The 16,050-nt window shown below is 32.6% G+C and overlaps 1 protein-coding gene across 2 annotated transcripts; it reads left to right on the top strand.

Moving 5' to 3' along the window:
- The first annotated feature begins 4,896 nt into the window (after nucleotides 1–4,896).
- On the top strand, nucleotides 4,897–9,200 carry LOC141673085 (uncharacterized). Of its 2 annotated transcripts, none has more exons than XM_074479819.1 (6): nucleotides 4,897–5,359; nucleotides 5,777–6,024; nucleotides 6,099–6,357; nucleotides 8,327–8,506; nucleotides 8,580–8,735; nucleotides 8,850–9,200. In XM_074479819.1, exons 1-6 carry the CDS (start codon nucleotides 5,330–5,332, stop codon nucleotides 9,021–9,023), a joined length of 1,047 nt encoding a protein of 348 aa, XP_074335920.1. In that variant the 5' UTR covers nucleotides 4,897–5,329; the 3' UTR covers nucleotides 9,024–9,200. The 2 variants fall into 2 exon arrangements, with proteins under 2 accessions (XP_074335920.1, XP_074335921.1); XM_074479820.1 differs by having other exon boundaries at nucleotides 4,899–5,359; nucleotides 5,777–6,012.
- The last annotated feature ends 6,850 nt before the right edge of the window (nucleotides 9,201–16,050 follow it).

The raw sequence follows: 16,050 nt of genomic DNA, 5'->3' as shown, positions 1-16,050 counted from the left end.
TTGAACATACAAGTTGGCAGATTCTCAAGATTCAGAGTTGGTTACCTAAATGATTACTCATTGGATGATTGACTCAAGTTTGTAGAGGCTCGAAGGAGGACTGAAATAATATAAGAACTCCAAGTACTAGTAAATCTAAAGGACCTCATTAGAAAATAATCAGGCTATGAGAAATTCACTTGATGGTTGTAACTATTGAATTTGTGTAATCATCAAATGTATAAAAGTTGTATTTGTCAATCTGTCAATTTTTATGTAATTATTTTTAACTTAGGGTTAGTCTTATTATCATGCATGAATTTGTGATAAGCAATCTTCTCACAAATTGGGGGAGATTGTTGTGCAAGACATGCCTGTATAATAATAAGACTAAGTCATATAGACAACCCTGAGACTTAGTTGTATGTTAGTCTAAATCTGTATTATAGCCCGCAAGGGTTGGCTCAGTTGGTTAAAGAGGGGATAACTATCCTCTTGGTCACAGGTTCAAATCTCATGGGAGGAGAATTTATGATTATGCCTCCAGAGCCAGAGTCTGTCATTTAAATGCGGTTTATCTTGGTTCACGTGATTTGCAGGCTATTGCGTGAGCCCATTGGGTTTATCCAGTGCGCACTCAAAGGGTAGCGGCTTCAGGTTCCCTACGATAAATTTTTTTGTATTATGTATTATATTTCTTGAGTATGTAAAAGGTTAAAAAATTAGACTGGAGTATTTTTCTGTAAATAGTTTCAAGTCTAAGAAATAAACTCTGGAAGAAGATCAAGTAAAGATCATGCCTCAGAGTAAGGATGTAGAAGATTGGAATTGAATAGATATGTTTTATGAAAAATATTCTAAGTCAAGATATCGACAAGTCATATATCAAGTTATATCGAGAAGTCATTCGAGAACTCTAAAATGACTTATTGAGAAGTACAAAATGGTTTATAGAGAAGTCTCAGAGATATCGACAATTCAAATCGACAATTCAAATGAAGATGTGAAGATTGTAGATATATGTTAGTCCCAAACAATCTAATAATAGAATTACAGAAGGGGGGTTGAATGTAATTCTAGGTTTGTTTTCGAAATTTAAGAAGAAACTACTTTTTCAAAATATATCAGTGTTTGAATATGCAAGTGTGCGGAATGAAATATGAATGTATTGAAAATACAAAGTTACTAAACACAAAGATTTAAAACTTTCTGGTGGATTGAACTTTCTGCCAGAGATATATGTTGATTGAGTACTCTGTGATGCAAGAATGCACACAGCTGCTTACAAATAAATTTACAAAGAGAAAACTAAGAAATGCTTAACAGATTATGCCTTATCTATTTCTCAGTTCTTTTGATCAATATTTTTCTACTTGCTACTCTTGGTTTATATATCACCAAATTACATGTGAAAAAGATAAATAAATAAAACAAAACTATCTAAGTCTAATCACATGTTTCTTCATTTCTCCATCCAACATCTTTGTATTTCTTCAAGTTAGCATGTAAATGGAAATGCTTCTTTGTTCTCAAAATCCTGCTAATAGGCTGCCACATTCCTTTTGTATACAATTAACCCATGTAACCCATGTGACTGTCAAGTCACTATCAACTCCTGTTTGAATTTGTTATCCGTCGAGACTCTGTTGGATCATCCGTTGAATGAGACTTGGGTCACCGTCGAAGCCTTGTAGGAACATCCGTTGAAAGTATTTGCATACTCAATTTCACTTATGAAAAAATACAAAACATCTAATATATACAATTAACCAACCTATTTTGCATATCATTCTTATAGTCAACATGACTTAAAATATCCTACAACTTCTAATTCTCTAAGACATTACAGTACACAGGAATGTGCTACAAAAACTTATTTAACCATAAACTACTCTTTCAACGGATGACAAGTGAAAGCTACAAATACACTTAATTAAATCTACTAAGGTGTTTTGGTAAAATATCATCAAGCCTACAACATATTCCTAACAATATCGACAAGTAATTTCTGCATGTAGAGAACTCAGAGATATCGACAAGTCAAATGAAGATGTGAAGATTGGAGATATCGACAAGACAATTTCTCATTAGAGATCTTAGAGATATTGACAAGTTAAAATGTATATAGAGATCTCAGAGATATCGACAAGTCATTTCTAGATGTAGAGATCTAGAGACCTCGACAAGACAATTACACTTATAGAGAACTAAGAGACTTCGATAAATCAATTACACTTATAGAGAACTCAGAGATCTCGATAAGTCATTATACTTATCGAGATGTCACTTCTCTATAAATAAACTAGAGATCTCGATATGAACCTCAAATACAGTAATACAAACAAGTTAAAAATTCAAGATTATCAATCAACAAACGATCTATTCACTTAGATTGGAAAGTCTAAAAAAGCAGTTTGAAGAGTACAAGATCAAGGTCCAAAATTAACTGACAAAGGATGGTCACAGACCTAAAAGATTTGCAAAGATTTACTAAGCCAAAAATAGAAAGAATCAGAGATAGCTTAGAAAAGGGTTTAGTACATCTTATTGCATGTTGTGTAAACCCGTGTTTACTAATTTATAAAGTAAACACTAGTCCTTTATTTTTAAAAGTAACAGAAACAAATCTAAATTTGCTTGTACTCTCTCAAGGAAAAAGCCGAGTTTTATATTCTTAAGAACACAGAATTTGTAACAAGACAAACTTAATTAATACAAATGAAGTGAGTTTTGAAATATTGTGCTTGTTGTTTTAATTCTGCTAACACAATATCTCGAATAAATGATATAATTTATTTTGTTTTAACATAATGACATTATATCGATCAACGATTTACCTTATAAATTTTAATTTTGTTTAAGCCAGTTCAATAGTATATTTTTTTAGTCATATCGATAATATTTACTATTTTGTTTTAGAATGAGGGGCATCAAATCTTTGTTTTTACTTCATGCCTGTTATATCAACCAAATCCGGTTAATTATACTTATTTTATTTATTTATTTTTATTTTAGCCCGGTGTGAATATTATTTTGTTTTAGACCGAATGGATACTCTCTCTATATATATTTATTATGACATTATATCGACCAAACGAATTTTCTTTCAAATATTTATTTTATTTGAACCAGACCAATAATATAATATTTTTAGTGAGTTAAATAATCTTTATTATTTTGTTTTAGCCCGATCCTATAAATCCAACTAACTATATGTAGTTTATTTTTACTTTTTATTTAAGATTAGATCAATAACATTATTTTCTACTATCAAATCTATCTAATTACATTTAGGTTGTTTTTAAATTTTATTTTAGCTCTAGGTGAATATTATTTTGTTTTAAATCAAATAAATGATATAATTTATTTTGTTTTAACAAAATGACATTATATCGTTCAACGATTTACCTTTTAAATTGTAATTTTGTTTTAGCCGGTTCAACAATATATTTTTTTAGTCATATCGGTAATATTTATTATTTTGTTTTAGCACGAGGGGCATCAAATCTTTGTTTTTACTTATGTTATATCAACCAAATCCGGCTAAGTATACTTTATTTATTTATTTTTATTTTAGCCCGGTGTAAATATTATTTTGTTTTAGACTGATTAGATAGTATATATTATTTTATTTTTTTCTGATGAAATTATATTGACCAAACGAATTTTCTATCAAATATTTATTTTATTTGAACTTGACCAATAATATAAATTTTTTAGTGAGTTAAATAATCTTTATTATTTTATTTTAGCCCGCTGAGGTGAATTTTATATATTATTTTATTTAAACCAAAATCTTTAGGCATATCATAATTCTATTGTGAATAGTAATCTATTTATGAAAGTATTTTATTTTAAATATTATAATAATTACGGTGACCAAAACGACTACCGACCAAATTTTCATTGTTTCGTATTTTTTTTGACTAATTTGGCTTATATGCCTTACAATTGAGTATCTGTCCTAACAAATCTCAGGGGTGAGCGAGAATCGAACTCAGAACCTGGGACGACAAGAGATAAGCCCTTAACCACTTGAGCTATCTCATCGCGCTCTTATTTCGTATTTAATATAATAATATAGATAGATAGATAATAGATTGGTAAATATTTAGATAAATAAATAAATAATCTATGATAATAAACTGCATTTAAAAAATTCCATATCGAAATAATGATGATTGAGGATAGGGGTGAGCAGAAAAAACCGAAACCGAAAAAATAACCGAAACAACCAATAAACCACATCGAAAAAAACCAAACCGCTAAAAAAACCGAAACGACAAAAACCGAATTAGCAGTGCGGTTTCGGTTCCGGTTTTCAATCAAAACCAAACCGAAATAAACCGCACCGCTATATTATATATATAATATTATTATATATATATGTATATATATATTTATAGATTCTCATAATTCGGTTCTAATATTTTGTTAAATAAATATTTACTTAACATTAGAATGATAAATTGTATAATATAACATCATAATTTTAATTAAAATCAATATGTAAATACTTTTAAATTATATATTTTTTAACATGTATATAATCAAATTTATCATATGTTTTGATATATACTCTTTTTTTCATTATTATGAATATATATTTTTATCATATTTCGTATCTATTATTTAAGATAATATGAATTATACATTCAAAAAATTACTTTATAAAATATATCAATTTTGATTAACAAATTCTAAAGTGACAAATATTTGGTGATTAGTGTAATATTATGATTTAACTTGATGTTATTTTTTTATCAAACACATTACCAACAAAAAAATCGTACAAATAAAAAATATATAAAAAATTGAATAAAAATCGAAACCGATAAATAGTTAATCGAAACTGAAAAACCGTTTTAAACGGTTTGACGACCATTAATAGCAATTAACAAAGTTTGGTTACAATTAATACTGAAAACCTCACAATGCACGGCTGACGACCTAACCGAGGAGAGGGGTAGAGTCCGTATACAGCAAGGAGTTTGACTAATTCGAAGAAAAGTTGACTCTTTTTTCAAGTACAGGACGACATCGTAAACCTCCATACACTCGTTTGGATCCGGATCCGGATCCTGATCGTTGTAGGCGACGAACATCAAAGTAGTGAAGTAGATACATACAGAATATTGTATGTATATAACATAGAGAGAGAGAGAGCACCGTAGAGCGTGCAACAACACTGGGATTATATTGTCCAATCCAACTCAATCTCTGTGTATAAATATACTTGCTACCCATGTATATATGTATATCCAGAGAAAATGGATGAGTAAAGCTAGAAAGGAAAGGGTAAAGTGGATTTGAAGCCCTTTCTTTGTCCTCTTTCCTTTTTAATATAATAATGGCTGACGATCTCTCTTTCTTCTCCAAGGTAACTCTTTCTTTCTTTTTTTAATATTTCTTTTGTTTTAGACTGTAATTTTATTATCTCATTGTGTTTAATCTTTCTTTAGTTTGATCTTGCACATTGTGTTTATTTCATCTGGGTATTTCATTAATTTGTGTTTTGTACAATCTTTACTTCATTTTAGGTTATTTTTCTTCAACAATGCAAGTACAAGTTCTAGATATTTGTCCTTACATGTGCTTTATTCAATAGAGCTTGTTTTGTAGTGAAGTAATACTGCCATTGTGAATATATTTAGTAGTTATTCAATTGTAACCATGTAACTGTTTTTTTTATTAAACCATGTCGGAGTTATGACTAATGTACGAGGAATTGCTTAAGTTTGTTTATGTAAATTTTTGTGCTTCTCTAAGAATTGGCGGTTACATCGTTTTTACACAGGATAACTTAATTTTTAAGCCGCAAAAGAAATCTTCACTTTTGTTGAGAATTATTGTGTTGGTATGCGCAATGCTTCTGGGGGTTTATATATGTTCAATGCATCTAAAACGGATGAGTACTGGAATGAAGAATGAAGTTCTAAACGTTCAAGTAGTAAAGACACAATGTCTTGCACCTCTTGTTGCACCGTGGGAAAACAAATTTGTCCATTATCCACATCCTAAAACTTTTAGGAGGTATGGTAGAAGGTAACAGGGATAATTGATTTAAGTTTTTGCTTGATATATGGTTGCTGACATCTTGTTTATTGATGCTTAATTAGAGATGAATGTGCATGCACTCCAGTGCGATCCTTTGCTATTTTGTCTACACAGAGATCTGGAAGTGGATGGTTTGAAACATTATTGAATAGTCATATCAACATAACTTCCAATGGAGAGATTTTCTCAGTCAAAGTCCGGAGAAGTAACATTTCAACAATTACTGAAACATTGGATAAACTTTACAATTTAGACTGGTTCACAAGTGCTTCAAAGAGTGAGTGCACAGCCGCGATTGGCTTAAAATGGATGCTTAATCAGGTGGGTGTTGTGGCCATGTTAAATATAATCAGGACAACGGAAAAGTCTATTATACAGATTTTCAATACTAATTCCTGATGCAATTTACTGACTGAGATGGTGGTGATATAACATGTTTTCAATTTTAATATGTGCGATCGTGCATGATCTGGTTGAGAGAATATTGCAATAGAGGTATAAAGTAGGACTATCCAGTACACAGTTTGTTCCAGTCTCTTAAGCACCGGTTATAGCAGTGAATTGAGCTGTCTAATTATCATTTATAACTAAATCTAGTTTACATATGTTTGTGGTGGTTTATTCAAGTTCCTTATATATCTTGAGCCTCATGTCATGTAGACAATCAAGAGTATTGTGTGAAGACTTGGCTTGTGCGCTCAAAAGACCCAAGGTGATAAAGATGAGGAAATGTCAATTGTTTAATAAGAAAAGGAAGATGTTTATACCGTCTACTTCCCCTTAAATACAACAGTACTTGTTTAATCCATTTATGTCAATTTTACTAATTAGTCCCGAAAAGCATGTTGGCAAACTTCTTTTGTACATCTTATCTTAAGCATCATCGTCTTTGTGTTTCTTGGGTTTGCTTTTGACCATAGCAATTACTCTGTATATTTCACCTAGTATACTTTCTGGAATCATCCAAACTGACTCAAAGAATACTTTTAAATCATCTGCTCATGCTGTTAGCCTGACCCATCTCCCACCCTAATCTGCATTACAAAGAAATAAGGGAAAAATCCTACTTCTGAAACAATGTGTCCGCATCGCACTCATTTGACATTACATCCTGTGTACACACATTCATATCTCCACTACGTTATCCAGACTCTTCAGTTTTTCCCTCATGCCCGTGCTGAGCGGATGTGATGACATTGGTGTGGGTGTGGGTTTTGGATCTGAGTCGGATCCTTCATATGGAAGTCAGACACTTTGACTTTAAGAAATCTAGTTCAAAATGATTTACAAGGTCTCACAACAACTTAATTCTGGATAGGAATGTCAATAGATTACTATGTTTCATGTTAATCTTTTGATTTCTGTTATAAATATAACATAAACAATTATGTATGTATTTTCTTTATTTGTTAGAGGACACTAATTTAGAAATTTGAAGTTTAAGTAGGTATAATTACACACCCATGTAAAGGTTATATGCGGAATCCCCGCACCCGTGTCCAGTTTCGGATCTTTATCCACAAATTCTAATTTTTATAAAAACTAAGAGTCTGACACCCGTGTCCGACACCCGTGTCCATTCTAATGCAAGTTCCATTTTTTTACTCTATATATATAGCTTATCTTTATATTTTAATCAAGTGTGTCGACAGTTTTGTTTTCCAACCTGGAAGTGTTCCATTACATAGGAGCTTTAACCGCGCATGCAATTACAGTCATTATATTGTCTTAGCATTCCAGATGGTTGAGTAAATGACCCTTTAGTACGTATGCAAGTCTTCTACAATATGGCCTGGTTTTAGGGCAAAAGTTGTTTGCAACTGGAAGGCTGTAGGACAATGATTGTGAAATTTTCAAAAATTATTAGTACAGTAAATCTATGACGCTGGTCAGGAAGAGAGCTAAATTACATAAGTGTTGCCATCTTGATTTTTCCTTGTAACAAAGAAACGTGTTAATATTGGTTGTAATTTGGTACTGAATGTTAATGGTATCTCTTATTAGAAAGCATGCTATTGTATTTATGTTACTTTTACACATTGATTATATTGCTTTTGCTATTAGATGCTCCAGTGTGTTAGAACCACATACGAGTTCAATTTTTTATGTATATTTGCCAATACATCTATTGTTGATTACAATTCTAAATTTATATCTGAAGTAATTATCGATACTGCGGTGTTGTTATACTAATACATTACATATACAAACTCCAGAAGGCTTGATTCTTGCAATGGACAAGTTTATAATTATAACAGATTGATATTAATTTTTAATTTGTGGGTTACAGGCTCTGATGCAGCATCATGAAGCAATTTTGGATTACTTCAAAAGTAGAGGAGTTTTAGTCATATTTCTTTTCAGGCGAAATCTTCTTCGAAGGATGATTTCAATCCTTGCAAATTCTTATGATCAAAATGCTAAGCCGCTAAATGGAACACACAAATCCCACGTGCATTTATCTCACGAGGTTTGTCATTCTCTCTGTGTGTCTCTCCCTCTCTATTCTCCTCTGTCTCTAAATTGATAGACTCCCGTTTCAGGCTGAGATACTTGCGAAATTTCAACCTACCATAAATACCACGTTGCTTATACCCAACCTGAGGCAAGTCGATGAGATGACTACTAAAGCTTTAGAATATTTCAGGAGCACCAGGCACATTATAGTTTACTACGAAGATATTATAAAGAATCGGACTGTAAGATATATATGCTTTCCATGAACCAATTTTTATTGCATGTAACTGTTAGCATGTGTACGTACCTTTTTATGGTGGTTAGAATTAGTAATTAAAATATATTTTTGCTTCCAGAAACTGGACGAGGTTCAAGACTTTCTAAGGGTGCCTCGTATGAACCTGACTAGCCGTCAGGTGAAGATACACAAAGGGTCCTTGAATGAACAAGTTACAAATTGGGATGATATAGAAAAGACACTGAAGGGAACATTCTACGAGAGCTTCCTTGATGCAGATTATATATTGTAGATTGTTGCACGGTACAGCACTGTACATAGGTGAATCAATAGTTCTAATGTTAATTTTATTTTTTTTTTAATTTCTTTTTGCTAACTAGTTCTCATGTTAATTTTTTACTCATTTGTTTTCTTAAAAGAAGAGAATTTCTGCTAGTCAGACAGATGCCTCCTGTTAAAATTTTGGTCATTGTGTCCCTGTTAGTTTACTAAATTCAATTGTAGTTGCTTTAGTTATTTTGATCCTTATTTCCAAGTGTATGCAGTCCAAGTTCAAAAAAACAAGTGTATGCAGTATAATTTTCCTAGTAAATTGAAGATGATTTTATAGTAGTACTGTAGTAGGTACAGTTTTCAGGTTTAATTCATAAGCAAATTGAGATTAAGCTTTTTGTATAAGCCTGCCATCTTGCTCGATGACAATATGTGTAAATTGGATCCTGTTATAGGTCATGAAGAAGCGGTAATCAGAAATACTCCCTCGTCATATCAAGTTCATTACAAATTTGGCTGCAAGTTTTTTTATATTTTATAATTAAACAAAATAAAAAAAAATTATCATTGAAAAGTATATTTTTTTTATAACCGTAAATACTTGTATTTCCACTCCAACCAATAAAGTACACGCCGATCATATATCCAGACTTCTTTGTTTCGCTAGTCAACTAGTTTACTCTATGCTACCATCAATCTTGCGCAGTGTTTTCGCAACTATTTATGTACCCAACATCTATTTTTACATCTTGAATTATAAGCTCATGTAATCTATCACATAGAGGTTTCTGCGAGAAAATAACAGAGTTACGCTCTCTCCATATAGAATATACAGTCTCCGTGAAGGCGCACACCAGTATTCGTTTTCTCCAGCCCTTCCCTTGCATTTGCCTGATCAGCCATGTAATCTCATCATCCCATCCTTTTGGCCATCGATCAATTCCAATCCATTTCATCACCTGCCTCCATATGCGCCGAGTATAGCAACATTCAAACAGAATATGCCTCTGCGTTTCATCCATTGTGCAGAATGCGCAGGCTGTGTTGATCATAGGATTTCATTTTCTGCGCTGTCCTCGGTGGCAACTCTTCGGTGTAGCACCATCCAAACACATAACTTAGCTCGAGGTCTAGCTACGTTTCCACACCAGAAGGCTTTCCATTCCACATCCGCTTTAGGTCCGCGTAGTTCATGATACAGGACCCTGGGGCAGAATCCCTTTGGAACCTGCCGCATTTTACTCCAGCTCTGAGTTGTGTTAAGAACTTGGCGCATCTTCATTACGGCTTTTAGAGTCCATGAAATATCAACCGGAAAACTTACTTCCATGACGTGTTGGTCCATTATGTTGACCCATAAACTATCCACCTTTTTACAGGAGATTCCACAAAAGTTTCGCCATCATGGTCATATTCCATTCCATCAGTGAAGTCAGGTTAAGTCCCCCCGCATTTTAGGATCGCACACCTTTTCCCACGCAATTGGGGCCTTCCTAGTAATATCAGACGAGCCACTCCACAAGAACGATCTATTAGTGTCTGATCTATTAGTGTGTGCGCTATAAAGACAAAATTATTATATTTATGTTATGAAATATTTGGATTATTAATTATGATTTTATATGGATTATTTTTTAAAAATTTAATATATTTTTATTTTTTGCGATAAAAGATTAGATGACTAAATGTCCTTGGAATATGATATGTAATTCTATATTTCTAATTACGCGACTTAAAACTGAGATTATGAGAATAATATTGATACTCCTAAAGGTCCTTAATCAAGTATTATTATTAAGGGACGATAATAATACATTGAGACTAGTGTGTTTGTTGACTGATAATTACATCTCATTGATCATACCGTGATACTAAAGTCAAAACACAAGCACATGTATTAGATAATAAAAATATACACTTCGATTCTATTAAAAGTTATCATTGACCGGTTAATAATATAAGTAAACATTGAGTATATTATGAATCGTACGAGAAATATGAATGATCTAGATGAGATTTAACCCTCCTATTTTAGGAGTGATATTATTGGCCTCTTGTTTGAGTGAGATGATGAAATGCATGACCGTGCTCAAATATTGATTTGTTTTATATAATCTACTCATCGATCAAGAAAATAAAGATTAAATTATGAAGAGGATGACACAAACTGTTGACGTAGGAATTCGGGAGTAACAAAGTTTGAGGTTCGTAGCTGGAAACAAGATCTGTGACGGCGGTTCTTCGTCGAAAAACGTAAACAATAATGGTCCGATTTTATGAACAGTGTTTGTCGGGAAGTATGAATAGTGTTTGGTGGTGGTGATTATTGGTGGCTGAGATTGCTTAGGGTTAGTGGTGGCTCCTTTTCGCTCTCGCTTCTTACCCTTTACAATTTGCCTACGTATCCCCATTTATAGGGAATCAAGCCAACGTAGTTCTTGGGGAACAAGAAACCTAATGGGCTTAGATCTCTTGTCCCGAGCCCCAGTAAAAACCTACTGGAAACCGTCTTCTACTAGTTTTAGGAATGTCCGCCGATGAGACCCAACCACAAAGGCCCAAGGCTCGTCCGCGGCTTCGAGATTTCACGGATAAGGCATCTCACTGACCAAGGATAAACCTCCGCTACCAGCTGTTTCTCTAATCCATGGACGCAGGTATAGCCGTGGTTCACCCTAAATGTTGGACGCATCCTTGTCCCCCGTATAAGGAGCCCTTACTAGATTGTAGGACAAGTGATCCCAAACTTTTGGGTGCAAAGTGCAGTGTAACACCCCCAAATCCGGGGTTAGGATTGGGTGTCACTACACAACTTTAAATAATAATAAAAAACCTGTATATTAAATAATATAGAGATAACCCCTCATATGATCTATCACTCCTATCTTACCCTCACCTATTCTTATTTCAGTGACCAATAACCTGTAGCTCTGATACCAACTGTGACATCTCTCAAATTCGAGGTTAGGATTGGATGTCACTACACAAATCTAAATAATTTAAACCTGTATATTAAAATAAATATACAGATAACCCCTCATATTCAGGATCGCTTACAGGTTATAGTATGAAACAAGAATCTAACCTTCTAAAATTACATTGTCTAGATACAATTTCATTACCTCATTACTAATTTCCTTGTATTGATCACTCTAGCATCTCCAAATTTCTTCAGCTGGAATCTCACCACTTTTGCTGTCTATTAAAAGCTATTCACTTTGCCTTCATATGATACTGGAAGAAATAAGAGTTCACAAAGCAAGAGTGAGCCAAAAATGCCCAGCAAGTATCATAAATGGTTTCCAGGTATCAGATCAGAAAATTCCTGGAAATGATTGTTGAATGATTTTAAAAACGTCTTTACATATTTAAATAGTTGAGCGAACAAAACATCATCCCTCATTGGCCTTTAATCATAAATCACATTAGTCTGTAAAAGAACAGTGATTGTTTCAATATTTCATCCTTTTGAATCAAATCTCTGTTTGAGTTTGTAATTATGAACTATTCGGGAAGGAACGCCGTTAATGGCGATCAACAATAAATTAGACTGGACACTAGAAACCAAAATATGCACTATAACCTGCTGATCAGTCAGGATACAGTGCGGATCTATACCCAACTGCATAGACCCACCAACATATAGGTACCCAGGCACTATGGCCCAAATGTCCGGTCCATCCCCGACCCATAGGATCCAGCTCATCACTGGTCCTCATAATAACCGTCCAGCCCGTAGAGTATTTTGATATCAAATCATTTTGATTTCAAAACATCCCAAATCAGGGTTCACGAATGGGTATTTGTTCAAGAGAGCAATTGAATTATAGGAACAATAATGAAAAGATCTGGCATAATAAGAGTAATTGCAGCGAAATATAAAACATTTAAATATTCTGAACTTAGAATAGGAGCGAATAAATATATGCAGTATTTTAGGAGAAAGGTTAGGAATACTTGCCTCAATTGATAATCTACTGATCTTTAACTAGCTGGCATATCACTCAGTCTTGTTGTATCTGTATTCCTCCTGACAGGCTACTTGACCTTTCTTATCATTTACTTCCTTAGGTATATCTTTATTCTGAATCCACTCGTTTCATTACTACACGCTATCAGGCTTTACTTCTACAATTTCTGTCTGGCTTTGCATGCCTCGAACTATGTGCATTTATCATAAATAATATTATTCAATGAACTGACAATATACATATAATTGTCTAGTCTATACGTTTATTCTTATTATCTACCCGCCCGATAATAACAGATAAAGATCACATCTCAATCAGATAATGTTTAAAAGACACGCTAACTCATTATCCACATAACACGTACACATATTGCATGTAATCATATAACACATAAATCACGTAATTCATGTAGCACATAAGTTGGATCGACAAAAGATAGGTCTTAATACATTTAGAATTGAAATCGGGTCAAAAAAAATATTTTATCAATCAATTATTGACTCGGGATGATCTACAAGGCAAACGTCCTTTAGATAAAAATGAGTTTAGGTCTCGAAAATATTTTTAATAGAAGAAAAATATTTTTCTGATTTTAGAGGCGTTTATTTCGTATTAAACGGACGAATGGTTGATTTATTATGAATTTTTGAACATTTTTCGGAATTAAAACGGTCTCTGAATCATTTAATAATTAAATAATAGGGTTCAAATATCTAAATATGACTTTAAAATAACTTTATAATAATTATCGAGCCTTAAAAATAATTTTAGAATAATATTTTAAAGTCCAAAACTATTTTTCAGAATTTTTAAATCAAGAATAAATAATTAAATCTATTTATTAAATCAATTAAAATCAATTAATAATTAATTAAGTTAATTAATCAATTAATATTAAATTAATTGATTACTTAAAATAATTAAAGACTAACTAAAATTAATTAACAAAATAAATCAGATATGTTTTTGAATTTAAAATGAATTTTGGAATAAAAATAATGATTTTAGGGATTAAAAATGAATTTTAGAAATTAAATAATAGATTTCTGAATTATTTTAAAACAGGATTTTTCAGAAATATGTTTTGAAAAACAGAATTGAGAAAAATGGATCAAACTCGGGTCTGATTTCGGGTCGGCAAACAGGTTGCCAAGAACCGCCGGGTTGCCGGCCGGATTCTGGAAACAATCCGGCAGCCCCTTGCACTTCCGGCCAACCTCGATTGACTGCCAAAACCACAGGAATCGTTCCGGTTTTCAGATCGTTTTCATTCCAATCACTCTCATCAACATGAACAGTGCCTCTGCTAATCCCAACAGTCCCGGAAATCCATTCTCCGGTCAAAACTTATGCAAAGTTGGCGAACTCGAACCGAGTTCCGACAAAATCATGAACCACTCCATTTCTTAACCAAATCAATCAAGTTATACATGGAATTAAAGCTTGTAAAGCATACAATCAAACACCAGGATCAAAATTGACAAACATGTTATAAATAATCTGTAAAATTAAAATTAAAAACGATTAAAACAAAATTAAATAAAATTTCGATTTAACTAATTTATTAATCGTTTGGTGAAACTAAACACATGAATCGATTCTACAATTCAATATAAAGCTGTTCATATCATTAAATTCAGCTGATAACCCCAGAATCGAAAACCCCCGAATTTCTAAATCAAGAACATTCAATAACCCTAATTTTTAAATTTTCAGAAAAATCAAACCTCAATTTCTATATGTTATTGAACTCGGTTTTTGACATATAATATATCAAATTGACCAGAAAAATATTATCTACACGATAGAATCATCAAATCGTATCAACAACATCAAGAACAAATTTTCATAATTTAATCATCAAATAATTCGAATATAAATAAATAAATAAGAAAATTACCTTAATTGTTGCACTAAAATGGTTGATTGATTCAGAAAGTACTTTTCGAGAGCTTCGTTTTGATATATTACACGCTTAAATCGAAGTTCGGTAACACCTTAGTTCGTGCGTTTGATTCTCAGGAATATATCGGTTTCTAGGGTTTTTCTCTCTATTTACTGTATTTTTACTGGTTGTAAATGAATAAACGAATAAAATAAAATAAGAAATATGCTATTTATATTTACGGAATATTGGTTTGTTCTGGATCATTTTGGATCGTTAAATTAGTTGCTAAGCCGCTAAGTAACTGCAATAACGATCCGATTTGATATCAGTTTTGGATAATTATCCCAACCGGGCTTTTTATAAAACACTTTATACGAGAATAATGTAATATTATCCCGTCTTTTAAGAATACGGGTTTTGTTGATTTATCGAAATGGTTATCGTATCGAAAATCTTGCGCCGGGCCGCGCACGGGTCAAACCGTAATCCGGATCGAAAAAGTCAAAGCACAGAAAATGTCCGGAATTACCAGATTAGGTTAGGAAGGAGTTTTCGGAAGAGTTTCGGGTTGTAAAAACGTAAAAATGGTTGAATTCAGACGATTCCCGGCTTTATAAAATAATTTTATAATTACTCAGAAAATAATTAATAAATTCATAAATTATTATAAAATCATATAACACTCCATAAATTACCAGAAAAATACCTTAATTATCTATATCTTATTCTAGACATATTAAAATTAACATACTCACATTTTATTATATACAAACATACAAATATTATTATCAATCATCAGATAATTCACCAAAAATTCATATAATATTCACATAATAATCATATATTGATACTAATAATTACACGATATTTCCCGGATGTTACATGCAGGATACTCCAAATTCTCCCAACGAGGACACCCATTGACTACAGAGACAAAGCTCCCAAAGCACACATCAGAATTTACCCCACATCCCCAATAAGGACACTCATTGACTACAGGAGGAGGCCTTCCGTCCAGGCATACCCCTGGAGGTCTCTGACCACGGACACCGCCTTCCTGTGGTTGCATTACAGGAATGAGTTCTTCAATAGAGTACCTGCAGCAAATACGTTAGTAATGATAACCTCCATCTTCCTTGAATTATCCAAAGAATTTGTCCAAGTAACCAAATCAGCATTTCTTCAAA

This window comes from Apium graveolens, chromosome 7, assembly GCF_009905375.1.
Source record: "Apium graveolens cultivar Ventura chromosome 7, ASM990537v1, whole genome shotgun sequence".
NCBI classification, from domain to species: Eukaryota; Viridiplantae; Streptophyta; class Magnoliopsida; order Apiales; family Apiaceae; genus Apium; species Apium graveolens.
The sequence above is the reverse complement of the archived record's forward strand: the minus strand, read 5'-3'. Positions and strand labels throughout refer to the sequence as shown.

Bases quoted from the DNA above. Each gene is read 5' to 3' on its own strand.
- LOC141673085 (XM_074479819.1), top strand. From the start codon at position 5,330: ATGGCTGACGATCTCTCTTTCTTCTCCAAG. The intron at 5,360-5,776 runs GTAACTCTTTCT...GTTTTTACACAG, and splicing joins ATCTCTCTTTCTTCTCCAAG to GATAACTTAATTTTTAAGCC. The intron at 8,736-8,849 runs GTAAGATATATA...TTTTGCTTCCAG, and splicing joins ATATTATAAAGAATCGGACT to AAACTGGACGAGGTTCAAGA.